The 15,047-nt window shown below is 42.7% G+C and overlaps 1 protein-coding gene across 1 annotated transcript; it reads right to left on the minus strand.

Moving 5' to 3' along the window:
- Nucleotides 1-8,084: 8,084 nt before the first annotated feature.
- On the minus strand, nucleotides 8,085-12,039 carry LOC141067783 (gamma-crystallin-1-like). The gene is made up of 3 exons (XM_073558242.1): nucleotides 12,031-12,039; nucleotides 11,365-11,607; nucleotides 8,085-8,360 (listed from the first exon to the last, which is right to left on the minus strand). Exons 1-3 carry the CDS (start codon nucleotides 12,037-12,039, stop codon nucleotides 8,085-8,087), a joined length of 528 nt encoding a protein of 175 aa, XP_073414343.1.
- Nucleotides 12,040-15,047: the final 3,008 nt, after the last annotated feature.

The following is a 15,047-nucleotide window of genomic DNA, read 5'->3' on the forward strand; positions in this document are numbered from 1 at the left end:
GTGCAGTCCTGTAGGACTTGCTCCCGGTCTAAATCTTGTTCTCGCTCTAGTGGGTTGTTGATGCCTTTGCCGGTCCCCAGGAGGCCATGGACCCATATTTCAATGGATTTCATCTCTGATATGCCGGTCTCTCAAAGAATGACTGTTATTTGGGTGATTTGTGATAGGTTCTCTAAGATGGTTCATCTTGTACCACTCCCTAAGTTGCCATCTTCCTCTGAGTTGGTGCCCCTGTTTTTGCAACATGTGGTTCGCTTACACGGGATTCCTGAGAACATTGTATCTGACAGAGGAGTTCAGTTTGTGTCTAGATTTTGGAGGACTTTCTGTTCCAAGCTGGGAATTCAGTTGTCCTTCTCCTCTGCTTTTCACCCTCAGACCAATGGGCAGACAGAGAGAACAAACCAGACCTTGGAGTCGTATTTGAGATGTTTTATTTCCGCTGATCAGGATGATTGGGTTTCATTTTTGCCCTTGGCCGAATATGCTTTAAATAATAGAGCTAGTTCTGCCACTTTGATGTCACCTTTTTTTGTAACTTTGGGTTTCATCCTCGATTTTCTTCAGGGCAGGTGGAGCCTTCTGCCTGCCCAGGTGTTGACACTGTGGTGGAGAGAATGCACCAGATCTGGGACCAAGTGGTGGATAAGTTATCTCTCTCCCAGGAAAAGGCCCAGCGGTTTTCCAATCGACATAGGACCATTGGTCCCCAGTTTAAGATTGGTGATATGGTGTGGTTATCATCAAAAAATATTGCTATGAAGGTGGCTTCTCCTAAGTTTAAGCCTAGATTTATTGGACCTTACAAGATTTTGGAGATTATTAATCCGGTCTCTTTTCATTTGGCTCTTCCTGTCACATTTAAAATCCATAATGTGTTCCATAAGTCATTGTTGAAGAGGTTTGTTGAACCAGTTGTTCCTGGGGTGGCACCTCCAGACCCTGTATTGGTTGAAGGTAACATGGAATATGAGGTAGAGAAAATACTGGATTCCTGTCTGGCTAGACGGAGACTCCAGTATTTGGTTAAGTGGAAGGGTTATGGTCAGGAGGATAATTCCTGGGTCTCTGCCTCTGATATTCATGCCAAAAGATTGGTGCGTGCATTTCATCGGGCTCACCCTGATAGCCCTGGTGGCGTGGTTGAGGGTTCGGTGACCCCTCCTCAAGGGGGAGGTACTGTTGTGAGTTCATTTTCCCCTTCGTCACTGGGGTCTGGTGAACTCCCTATTCTGGTGAAGGAAGGTAGTAAGCCTGATTATCAGGCACCTGAGTCTAATGAAGATGACTGGCTGAGTCGAGTCACAGACTGGATATAAGGCTGCCGACGCCATTCTGCCCTGCGGGTGATTTCTCTGTGGACTGCTAATACACCAGTCTGATTCCTGCTCCCTAAAGCTAAGTTTTCTGTTTTGGCTGTTAGCCTTTTTGTTTTGTTTTTTGTTTTCCTTGCTTTTCAGTATTCTGCCATCCCCTGCTGGGGTGAGCTGAATCTCCTTTTGCCTGTAGCTCTGTCTTCAGTATATTCCTGAGTGCTGACATAGCTTTTTGAAGCCTAGCGTCTTCAGGGCCTTTTTCACTGTCAGTTTGTTGGCTCTTATTTTCATAGGGTTTTTCACGGATTGCAGACAGCAGCCTTCCTCTCCTTTTCTATCAAGTTAGCTTGGGCCCCTCTTTGCTCAGTCTATCTTTCTGTCTGTGTTAGTATTTTCATCTTGCTTCACCGTCATTATATGTTGGGGGCTGCCTATTGCTTTGGGGTCTGCTCTGGGGCAGTTTAGATTTCCCCTTTCTTTCTTTAGGCCTATTTAATTCTCCGGCTGTGATCGAGGGGTCTAGGGCATCGTAGGAACCCCCCACGGCTACTGCTAGTTGTGTTGATAGGTTCAGGGGTCTGTAATCCGATAGCTGCCAACTTCTCTGGTTTTCTGGACTTAGCTAGCATTTCTGTTTTTGCCTCCTACGGTGACTCAATCATAACACTCTGCCCTGTCCCCGCGCTCTGCCCTGTCCCCTCAGCTGCGCTCTGCCCTGTCCCTGCACTCTGCCCTGTCCCCTCAGCTGCGCTCTGCCCTGTCACTGCACTCTGCCCTGTCCCCTCAGCTGCGCTCTGCCCTGTCCCTGCGCTCTGCCCTGTCACTGCGCTCTGCCCTGTCCCCTCAGCTGCTCTCTGCCCTGTCCCTGCGCTCTGCCCTGTCCCCTCAGCTGCGCTCTGCCCTGTCCCTGCGCTCTGCCCTGTCCCTGCACTCTGCCCTGTCCCTGCACTCTGCCCTGTCCCTGCACTCTGCCCTGTCCCTGCACTCTGCCCTGTCCCCTCAGCTGCGCTCTGCCCTGTCCCTGCGCTCTGCCCTGTCCCCTCAGCTGCGCTCTGCCCTGTCCCTGTGCTCTGCCCTGTCCCCTCAGCTGCGCTCTGCCCTGTCCCCTCAGCTGCGCTCTGCCCTGTCCCCTCAGCTGCGCTCTGCCCTGTCCCCTCAGCTGCGCTCTGCCCTTTCCGTGCCGCCACTCTCTTCTCTTTGGGTATGTGCACACGTTGTGGATTGTGCTGCGGATTTGGCTGAATCCGCAGGTAAAATGACCTGTGCTTTACCTGCAGATTTAGTGTGGATTTCGCCTGCGTTTTTACACCTGCGTATTCCTATAATGGAATGGGTGTAAAAACGCTGCGGATTCCGTACAAAGAAGTGACATGCTGCAGAAAATAAACCGCAACAAATCTGCGTAGAATTTTCCGCAGCATGTGCACAGCGGATTTGGTTTTCCATGGGATAACATGGTACTGTACACCGCATGGAAAACTGCTGCGGATTCGCAGCCAAATCTGCAACATGTGCACATACCCTTCCTCTGCCTGTGCCAACGCTCTCTTCTCTTTCTTTGCCTGTGCCAACGCTCTCTTCTCTGTGCCGCTACGCTCTGCATGCACCTGAGTTTTGTACAGGCCACAATATGTTTTGCGCTGTACACATGAAATGGCCGTCAGTGTCAGTAAAACTTCAAGGAAATCTATCAGCAGAATTCACATTCCAATCTGCTTGCATTAGCGGACCTGATGAGGCTGGTGAACTGATTGCAAATCCATGTCTGGTTGGCTGGATAATCCTGCATGAAGGTTTCACTGCCTGAATCTCCGCTGGGCGTTTTCTGAGCACTAGTCGGGTTGTGAAATTCTCATCTTATAAGGTCCCAGGATTATACAATCATTCCTACAAGCCGTGCACCAACCGGAGGAGCACAGGAGGGAGCGCTGAGTAATTACAGGGGGTGGGAGGGTGAATGCACAGGTTACACAGCCTGGAGCTGTAATACTCCCATGTCATGGGGAGCGCTGCTCCTGCAGCTGTACATTCTATCATCCCACAAGGGAGAGACGAATGTGAACTACAGCTCTGGAAAGTAATACAGCAGGTAGCTCAGGATCAGTAATGAAATGTTATAATTCTGTATGGAGGCCTATGTGGTGCCTATAATACTGTATGGAAGACTATGCGGTGCCCGTAATACTGTATGGAGGACTATGCGGTGCCCATAATACTGTATGGAGGACTATGCGGTGCCCGTTATACTGTATGGAGGACTATGCGGTGCCCATAATACTGTATGGAGGACTATGCGGTGCCCATAATACTGTATGGAGGACTATGCGGTGCCCATAATACTGTATGGAGGACTATGCGGTGCCCATAATACTGTATGGAGGATTATGCGGTGCCCATAATACTGTATGGAGGACTATGCGGTGCCCATAATACTGTATGGAGGACTATGCGGTGCCCATAATTCTGTATGGAGGACTATGTGGTGCCCATAATTCTGTATGGAGGACTATGTGGTGCCCGTAATACTGCATGGAGGACTATGTAGTGCCCATAATACTGTATGGAGGACTATGTGGTGTCCATATTTCTGTATGGAGGCCTATGTGGTGCCCATAATTCTGTATGGAGGACTACATGGTGTCTCATAAATCTGTATGGAGGACTATGTGGTGCCCATAATTTTGTATGGAGAGATACGTGGTGTCCCATAATTCTGTATGGAGGCCTATGTGGTGCCCATAATTCTGTACGGAGGACTACATGGTGTCCCATAATTCTGTATGGAGGACTATTGTGGTGCCCATAATTTTGTTTGGAGAGATACGTGGTGCCCCATAATTCTGTATGGAGGACTATGCGGTGCCCATAATTCTGTATGAAGGACTATGCGGTGCCCATAATACTGTACGTAGGGATATGTGGTGTACTGTATGCTATGCCAGGCCTGCCATTGCCATTAATGATCCCTCTTCTGGATTCTTCTGTTTGGTTCTTGTATGTGCGGTGATGGCGCTGACATCCTTGTGTTCAGACATCTTTTCTCCAAGTCTCTAAAATAAAATGTCCACTATTGTACTAATGTACGGCCAGGGGTTCCGTCGGTCCCCGCAGCTAATCGCACGGGTATCGGGAGGCTTTCGCCACTAAAACCGGCAGGCAGCAACGCTGCCTGGCTTGTCCGGGCGAATTTTAGCCCCCCCTGCAGATCCGAACGCTTCGATTGGCTGGGCTGTGTAGCATCTACCATGGAACGCTTGTTGGGACAAAGTGATCACTATACCCCTACGTCAATCCTTGGGGGTGTAGATTCCAAAATGGGGTAACTTTTTAACTTCAAAGTAACACAGGTCAGATTTGCAAAAAAATGGCCTGGGCATTAAGGTGAAAACAGGCCTGCGGCCCTAAAGGATTAAATGAATTGTAGTGCGGAAAGATCTGCAGCATATGAACAACGGTGCAGCTTTTAGTAGAATTCGGATGCTGAAATGATGCAGATTTGGCGTGGGATATACGGCAAAAGAACCCATGGTGTAATTCTGCGGTCTCAAAGCCTAAATGTTGAGTTGTATATTACTGTAGGTGGGCCCCTAAAATTCATTCCCTTGGTGGGCCCTACACACCCCAGTCCGACCCTGCATGGATACTTTACATAATAGTACATTCATGACAAACTGCGCCAGTTCTCATCACTGGTTCATATTGCTGATCTAGAAGTCCATGTGGTTGGAGCTCAGGTTATTTGCTGGAGAAAGAACATAGTTCAGGTACAACTGAACAAGGCTGTTCAGACACTGCATCTATGCTTTGTGATTTGCACTAGGTTGGCACAGCGGCTAATAAAACATGTGATAAATCATGTCATATTTATTTTAATCACTGCTCCAACTTTGACTACTTCACGTAACTATAGTGATGGCACAGTAAAGAAGAATTTACTCTGCAAGGAGCGGGGACGGGTCTCCTAGTCAGACACGTAGTCAGCAGGCATCTGCTCAGTAAAAGTTTTGCTGAGCAGATAGCATCTCTTATCCTGGTAATGAACAAATTTTGACTCACTTTTAGAAGCCAAAATGTTCCCCCTTTTTGCCTTTATATCGGAATTTAAAATAAAGGCTATCCTTTATCCTTTGTAATTCCTTTACATCAGGTCGATGATAAGCCTGTCAGCTCACAATCAATCAAGCATGCATCTTGTCATTTCTTCCAGCCTGACAGATTTTCCCATTTTTTCCCTTTGAGACACCACTGCAGCAGTTGTTCATCTTAGCCAGGGTCATCATTAATTTCACATTGACTGTGAATCTTGCCTGCCAACTGTGCATGGGACAACTCAATTTTCTCTCAAAACATCCACCAGTTACTCCTCTTCCTCTGCAGCCGATTGCATGTGACATTGTCGCTGAATGTCTCTAAAAGCCACAGAATGACAATGAACATGTTTAAGTTGATGTTCTTCCTATAGATTTTGCTGCATCCTTGTGAGTTTTTATTTCAATATACACATGAGAGAGATCACTTTGTTGATTTCAAAGTTGTCACTGCTGACATATTTAGCAATTTCATCGAAGGCCCAAATTCTCTCATCAGCTGCCAATAGCAGATTTTATAGTAAATCAAGCTCTAGTTTGCTTGATATATCTGATACATTTAGCTTTTCTAGTTTTTTACGTGTAAATGGAAGAAATATTTGAAATATATGGAGTTAAAGAAATATATATACAGTTGTGTGAAAATGTCTTTGCCCCCTTCCTGATTTCCTATCCTTTTGCATGTTTGTGGCACTTAATTGTTTTAGATCACCAAACAAATTTAAATATTAGACAAAGATAACATAAGTGAACACAAAATGCAGTTTTTAAATTAAAGTCTTTATTATTAAGGAAAAAAGATTTCCAAACCTACAGGCCCTGTGTGAAAAAGTAATTGCCCTCCCCTCTTAAATCATAAACTGACTGTAGTTTAACACATCTTTGGGAAGCTGAGTTCATATTCCTTCACCATATCCAGTCCTGAATACTACCATACCTTTTCTCAATCAATAAATCTCTTAAATATGACCTGGTTGATAAAGTGAAGTAGACCAAAAGATCCTCAAAAGCTTAACTTCATGCCATGATCCAAAGAAATTCTGGAACAAATGAGAAGCAAACTAATTGAGATCTATAAGTCTGGAAAAAGTAATAAAGCCATTTCTAAAGGTTTTGGACTCCAGCAAACCTCAGTAAGAGACATTATCCACAAATGGTGAAAACATGGAACAGTGGTGAACCTTCGAAGGAGTGGCCAGCTGACCAAAAATGCCCCAAGAGCACAGCGACGACTCATCTAAGAAGTCACAAAAGACCCCACAACAGCATCCAAAGAACTGTTGGCCTAACTTGCCTCAGTTAAGGTCAGTGTTCAGGACTCTACCATAGGAAAGAAACTGGGCAAAAATGGCCTGCATGGCAGAGTTCCAAGATGAAAACCACTGCTGAACAGTAAGAGCATAAAGCTTTGTCTCAGTTTTGCTAGAAAACATCTTGATGATCCCCAAGATTTTTGGGAGAATACTCTGTGCACTGACAAGACAAACGTTAAGCTTTTTGAAAGGTGTATGTCCCATTACATCTAGTGTAGAAGTAACACAGCATTTAAGAAAAGGAACATCGTACCAACAGTAAAATATATTGGTGGTAGTGTGATGGATTGGGGCTGTTTTTCAGCTTCAGGACCTGGACCTTGCTGTGGTAAATGGAACCATAAATTCTGCTGTCTACCAAAAAATCCTGAGGGAGGATATCCGACCATTTGTTTGTGACTTCAAGCTGAAGCACACTGGGTTATGCAGCAGGACAATTATCCAAAATAGACCAGCAATTCCACCTCTGAGTGGCTTAAGAAAGACTAAATTAAGACTTGGCAGTGGCCTAGTCAAAAATCCTGACCTTAATCCAATTGATGCTGTGGCATGACCTTAAAAAAGCAGTTCATGCTCAGAAATCCTACAATGAGACTGAAATACAAAAATTCCTGCCAAGCTGCGTGGCCAAAATTCCTAGTTGTAAAAAACTCATTGAAAGTTATCACAAATGCTTGATTGTAGTTGTTGCTGCTAAGGGTGACCCAACCAGGGCCCTGTAGGTTTAGCTTTCTTTTTCCTTTTTTAAGAAAGACCTTCATTTAAAAACTGCATTTTGTGTTACTAGTCTTATCTTTGTCTAATCTTTAAATTTGTTTTGTGATCTGAAATGTTTAAGCTCGAAAAAAACATGCAAAAGTATAGCAAATTAGGAAAGGGGCTAACACTTTTAGCTATCAGTGTATCAAGAGTGAATTGCATTGACAATCCAACACAATGGGCAGCACTTTGAACACATTTTACAAGTGGTCATAAATTGCAATTAATTCATGAAAAAATAAAGTTACGTTAAAACCAAGCACACCATTGTTCTTGTGAAATTCTCAATTAGTTTGATGTGTCAAATGACCCTCTTCCCATTGGAAAAAATAAAGTTGGATCCAAATTGGCCAACTTCATAATGGCCACCATGGTCACCACCCATTTTGAAAAGTTTTCCCCCTCCCATATACTAATGTGCCACAAGCATGAAGTTGATATCACCAACCATTCCCATTTTATTTAGGTGTATCCATATAAATGGCCCACCCTGTATATTTTAGCATTTTTACATATTTCTTAAAAACACGAAACACAAAAATTTGGGACCAAATATTTCATTCAGAGATGAGCTGTTTATTTAATCCTTTAAATTATTACAATATAGTTTAATAATTTTCCCTTACACGTCTCAAGGAGCCAACCCTAGCATTGACAGAGCCCCAATCAGTGTATCTTCTGTACTCTCCAGGTCTCAGGTAATACTGACGTCCCCTGTAGTTAGGCTGCTCATAAAAGATCCAGTGGCCTTCAAGGACATTGCAGGAGTAGATGTCATGATAATTAAACCGCTCATGGACTGAGGAGCAATCATCTACAAACTCCATGCTATCTCCTCTGAAGTCTTCTCTCTCGTAAATCCTAATTCTGTAGGAACCACGTTGCTAGAATTAAAAATAATATGTTATTACGATAATCTGATAAATCATAGGCTTTTAAAATTATCTTGAGATTTTAATAGCTAAAAATGTTTTAAGAACTTCTTATATCACCAGAGCACAAGACAAATCTGCATTACACGGTTTATTATATATATACACTCCCTGGCCACTTTATTAGGTACACCTGTCCAACTGTGTGTTAAGACTTAATTTCTAATCAGCCAATCACATGGCGGCAACTCAGTGCATTTAGGCATGTAGACATGGTCAAGACAATCTCCTGCAGTTCAAACCGAGCATCAGTATGGGGAAGAAAGGTGATTTGAGTGCCTTTGAACGTGGCAAGATTGTTGGTGCCAGAAGGGCTGGTCTGAGTATTTCAGAAACTGCTGATCTACTGGGATTTTCACGCACAACCATCTCTAGGGTTTACAGAGAATGGTCCGAAAAAGAAAAAAAATCCAGTGAGCGGCAGTTCTGTGGCCGGAAATGCCTTGTTGATGCCAGAGGTCAGAGGAGAATGGGCATACTGGTTCGAGCTGATAGAAAGGCAACAGTGACTCAAATTGCCACCCGTTACAACCAAGGTAGGCAGAAGAGCATCTCTGAACGCACAGTGCGTCGAACTTTGAGGCAGATGGGCTACAGCAGCAGAAGACCACACTGGGTACCACTCCTCTCAGCTAAGAACAGGCATCTGATGGCTACTTTCAGCAGGATAATGCGCCATGTCATAAAGCTCGAATCATCTCAGATTGGTTTCTTGAACATGACAATGAGTTCACTGTACTCAAATGGCCTCCTCAGTCACCAGATCTCAATCCAATAGAGCATCTTTGGGATGTGGTGGAACGGGAGATTCGCATCAGGGATGTGCAGCCGACAAATCTGCGCCAACTGTGTGATGCCATCATGTCAATATGGTCCAAAATCTCTGAGGAATGCTTCCAGCACCTTGTTGAATCTCTGCCACGAAGAATTGAGGCAGTTCTGAAGGCAAAAGGGGGTCCAACCCGTTACTAGCATGGTGTACCTAATAAAGTGGCCAGTGAGTGTATATATATACAGTGGGGAAAAAAAGTATTTAGTCAGTCAGCAATAGTGCAAGTTCCACCACTTAAAAAGATGAGAGGCGTCTGTAATTTACATCATAGGTAGACCTCAACTATGTGAGACAAACTGAGAAAAAAAAATCCAGAAAATCACATTGTCTGTTTTTTTTTCATTTTATTTGCATATTATGGTGGAAAATAAGTATTTGGTCAGAAACAAGCAATCAAGATTTCTGGCTCTCACAGACCTGTAACTTCTTCTTTAAGAGTCTCCTCTTTGCTCCACTCATTACCTGTAGTAATGGCACCTGTTTAAACTTGTTATCAGTATAAAAAGACACCTGTGCACACCCTCAAACAGTCTGACTCCAAACTCCACTATGGTGAAGACCAAAGAGCTGTCAAAGGACACCAGAAACAAAATTGTAGCCCTGCACCAGGCTGGGAAGACTGAATCTGCAATAGCCAACCAGCTTGGAGTGAAGAAATCAACTGTGGGAGCAATAATTAGAAAATGGAAGACTTACAAGACCACTGATAATCTCCCTCGATCTGGTGCTCCACGCAAAATCCCACCCCGTGGGGTCAGAATGATCATAAGAACGGTGAGCAAAAATCCCAGAACCACGCGGGGGGACCTAGTGAATGAACTGCAGAGAGCTGGGACCAATGTAACAAGGCCTACCATAAGTAACACACTACGCCACCATGGACTCAGATCCTGCAGTGTCAGACGTGTCCCACTGCTTAAGCCTGTACATGTCCGGGCCCGTCTGAAGTTTGCTAGAGAGCATTTGGATGATCCAGAGGAGTTTTGGGAGAATGTCCTATGGTCTGATGAAACCAAACTGGAACTGTTTGGTAGAAACACAACTTGTCGTGTTTGGAGGAAAAAGAATACTGAGTTGCATCCATCAAACACCATACCTACTGTAAAGCATGGTGGTGGAAACATCATGCTTTGGGGCTGTTTCTCTGCAAAGGGGCCAGGACGACTGATCCGGGTACATGAAAGAATGAATGGGGCCATGTATCGTGAGAATTTGAGTGCAAACCTCCTTCCATCAGCAAGGGCATTGAAGATGAAATGTGGCTGGGTCTTTCAACATGACATTAATCCAAAGCACACCGCCAGGGCAACGAAGGAGTGGCTTCGTAAGAAGCATTTCAAGGTCCTGGAGTGGCCTAGCCAGTCTCCAGATCTCAACCCTATAGAAAACCTTTGGAGGGAGTTGAAAGTCCGTGTTGCCAAGCGAAAAGCCAAAAACATCACTGCTCTAGAGGAGATCTGCATGGAGGAATGGGCCAACATACCAACAACAGTGTGTGGCAACCTTGTGAAGACTTACAGAAAACGTTTGACCTCTGTCATTGCCAACAAAGGATATATCACAAAGTATTGAGATGAAATTTTGTTTCTGACCAAATACTTATTTTCCACCATAATATACAAATAAAATGAAAAAAAAACAGACAATGTGATTTTCTGGATTTTTTTTTCTCAGTTTGTCTCCCATAGTTGAGGTCTACCTATGATGTAAATTACAGACGCCTCTCATCTTTTTAAGTGGTGGAACTTGCACTATTGCTGACTGACTAAATACTTTTTTTCCCCACTGTATATATATAAATTTATATAATGTATTAAACTGTAATTTTTTAACTGCTAAAAACCTATGCAAACATTTATGTAAAAAGTTATAATTAGTCTATTTTTTTCAATTTAAAAGACAATTATTCTGATAGTACAATATTTCGTTAAGGTAAAGTTAAGTGTGTAGAAATCAATTTTCATAAATGCTTAAAATACCTCTTGTCAAATTCTTCAATGCAAAAAAAAAAGAATTTTAAAAAAAGAACTCAAAATTGTTAATAACATACATAACGCTGTATTGAGTTCACTTGTTTTTTTTTTTGTTCAGATTTTAAAATGAACGTAACCAAAAGGGACGCACCTGAGGAATGATACGACAAGACCTAATAGAGTCGTTGAAGCCCAACCAATGCTGGAAATCAGGATATTCTCCCCTCCTCAGGAAGTACTGGTGTCCAGTAAAGTTGGGGTGCTCATACAGCATCCAGTTTCCATTTTCCACACGAATGGAATTGCAGCGGTTGAAAAAAGAATGAAGATCAGAACAATCAGAGCTGCATTCATAGGAGCGGCCCTGGAAGTTCTTGTCCTCATAGAAGATGATCTGAAATTAGATAACAATGGTAACACTGAGGAAATGTCTAATTACAAATGATATAAAAGCTAACAATGGCGCAGAATATATTTTTCATATTCCTTCCAATGAAGGAATATGAAAAATGTATTCTGCGCCATTGTTAGCTTTTATATAATCTGTAATTAGACATTAGTCTAATTAGTCTAATTAGTACATTCACTTTGTACTATCTCATCATCTTCCTCCATCTTTCTCCATAAATCAGACATCTAGTAAAGATGTAATAGCATTACCTGTTCTCATATTTTTAATCAATAGGTTATCCATATAAGAAAGCTGTTTACTAAAATTGAAGTTTTCTCTAGGGCTTTCCATCTGATGTCAATCCTATATGTCCCTTTTTACAATATTAATTTCACCTAGGCAAAGATGGATAGAAATATACATTACCTTTCCCATCTTGGTGGTTCAGCTGTCAGTGGACGCTTTGAGTGAATACTGTTTTGACAGGGAATGTGCCATCCCTTATATACTCCTGTGTGGAACCATGGAGGGGACTCAGCAAGCTAGTTGTGTAAATGATAAATTAGTGAACTCAGCAAAAGAGACCTACACAATTCATTCACACAGGCTGTCACGCATTATTGGAGAATTTTCTTTCTTTAGTAAACGCTTAGCCAAAATCCGCTTTGTAGAGTTTCGAAAACAAAGGGGAAATGTCAGACGTCATATATGGGGTCAGCAGATTTCATAGGTCATTTTGTCAATTGCCAATGGTAACAGCTCAAGTCAGTTCTAGAATGCTGAGGCAATACTGGAATTTTGGGTATCACTATCACAGTAGCTGCTGTAAAGAGTTGAAGGCCTACTTAGAAATATAACAACTACTTGAATGTATACAATATAATTTTTTGACAGTAGTACTTTTTAGATTCCTTAATCAGCTTCTTTTCAGGTAGATATATAAAACGTCAAGAATATTACATCTACATCAATTGAAACACTTTTAAAATGCAACTTTTATGGAAAAATATTCTTGAACGAGTTGACATCTACAAAAGGTTTAATTAAATTACAGATAAAAATATTACATTTATCAAATAAAACACTAATATGTTTAATTGAAATGTCTTTTTTTTTAAATGTCATTTATTCCATTAGTATTTTAAACCAAAAATAGGAGTGAAACCTGCACAGAGAATATGTGTAATGGAAAGATTTGCAAGTCTTCCTGTCTTAAGTTCCAATCCTGATTTTGGATTACAAATGTTGATGGATAATACTGACTAAAATAATGTGGTGTCAAGGTGGCCTAAGTCTTGATACTTGTATTATGTACTTATGTTGCCCCTTATTCTTTAGATATTAACTGGTCAGAATGAATGTATTTAGTGCCAGTAGAAGCACATGTCCAGTAGACGTCTGGTTGTCCAGATCTTCTTTACATTGATAGTAGAGTGATTCCTGCTATTACAAGATGAAGAATGTATGCACCATACTTTGAATCTTCTCACTGGCAATGGTCATATTACTGGGACATATTGACAAGAAAATCAAAGGAAAACCCAATGGGCAACAAGTATATAACTGCAATATTTAGATTCAGGAGCATTTTTTTTTCAAAATACGGTAATCTCAAATTAAAAAAAGTCTTATGTTTTGTATACTTTAAGGAGAAATGTGTTTCATAAATATGGGTCTATTGGTCTGTCCCTTCAAATTAACAATTTCTTAATCTAAAAGAAAACCAGAGTAAGTGCACTTCAAGTGCACTGCTGATTCAAGAACGAATAATAAATCATATTAGTTGAAGGTGGTTGTTCTGTCCTCTGAATATAGGGCAAATATGTTTACATTATGTGCTGGTTTAGTTAGCACCATCTAGTGGTGGCTGAATTTTTAGCTGTGTCTTAAATAGCTTTATAGCCTGTGTCTTTAACAGAGTAATGCATTGTGGGATTGAAGCAATGTATTCAGGGATGAGGCAGATGCCATTTTTCTTCTGAATATCTCATGGGACGCACGGGTTTATTTGTCATCCTGTAACTTCCCTACTTGAGTGCGTTATCCGGGTAAAGCATATCTGGTAAGATTAACATCTTTTCTTGCAATACAGTGCTTCAGAGAGGTTATTAACTGTATGGCAGCCAGAGCTCAGCAGATGTAATTAGATACCTGTGTGTTCAAAGTAAAGTTTGCATCACGCTGTATACTTCCTGTGATTGTGTTAGCTGTGTGATCATCTGCCCAATATTTACCCATATCGTTTGTATTCTTTATAGTTTTACCACATGTTCTATACTCTTCACCAATAAACAATTTAGACTACAGAGAACGGTCTGCTTATTTTGGAAGATAGATGGTGGTTTATGCTGTATGCTAGAGTACACACTGTGTCAACGTGTATGAAGGCAGAACAGTAAAACAGATGCTAGATGCCTGCGATCGCAAATATGACTTAAGGAGCCGCTTATACCCACACCGTGCTGCCTGTGGATACTGCAGCGGCCGCCATACAGTCAAAAGTACCAAGAGTGCAGCCCGCCAACAAGTGCTTCATCTTTCCCACCAGGCGGAAGCCTGCCACGCAGAGACTGTTTCCCGCCAGTATACTCATCATTAGTAAGCTAAACTCACAATGTCTGGAAATAGCACATCCTCCCTCAAAACAAGGTCTTGAGCAAGCTCTAGCAGGTCAACAATAGCAGAGCTTGCTGCTGTTGCTCGTGCTGATGCCGAAGCGGCCAAAGCGAGATCCTCCTTTGCCAAGTGAGAGATGCATCTAAAGATGAGACAAGCAGCGAAGGTCTGTCTGCAGGCAGAGCAGACAGAAGCCGCACGTTTGCAGGCAAAGAGAGAGGCAGAAACTGCACACCTGCATGCTGAAACCACACATTTGCAGGCAGAGAGAGAGGCAGAAACTGCACGCCTGCATGCCGAAACCACACATTGCAGGCAGAGAGAGACCCAAAAGCTGCACGTTTGCAGGCGGAGCAAGATGTGGAGAGTGCGCACCTGAAAGAGTCTCTAGAAAGACTTGCGGCAGACAAAGAGACAGCAGCTGCAATAGCTAAAGCAGAGTGTTTGGAAGCTATGAAAGATCCTGATTATGAGAGACGCAGCAACATTCTCAGACAAGATCTAGAGCAAGATCCAGCGCAGTGCATCGCATAGTACGTCATTCAACATTTCAGTGTAGATGACAGCCGTAGCACATCATAAACCAGGGGAAGAGTCTTGAGGAGATCATTTGCATATTCCCAGTGCCTTCTGGGATAAGTGAAGAGTCTCCGCCAGCTCAACGATCACTGGGTTTTGGCCGTTGCAGCTGAAAAGAGGAAATCGGAAAACCAGGGGAAGAGTCTTGAGGAGATCATTTGCATATTCCCAGTGCCGTCTGGGATAAGTGAAAAGTCTCCGCGAGCTCAACCATCACTGGGTTTTGACCGTTGCAGCTGAAAAGAGGA

Source organism: Dendrobates tinctorius, unplaced genomic scaffold, assembly GCF_039654945.1.
Source record: "Dendrobates tinctorius isolate UK_male_01 unplaced genomic scaffold, ASM3965494v1 ptg000254l, whole genome shotgun sequence".
In the NCBI taxonomy this organism is placed as follows: domain Eukaryota; kingdom Metazoa; phylum Chordata; class Amphibia; order Anura; family Dendrobatidae; genus Dendrobates; species Dendrobates tinctorius.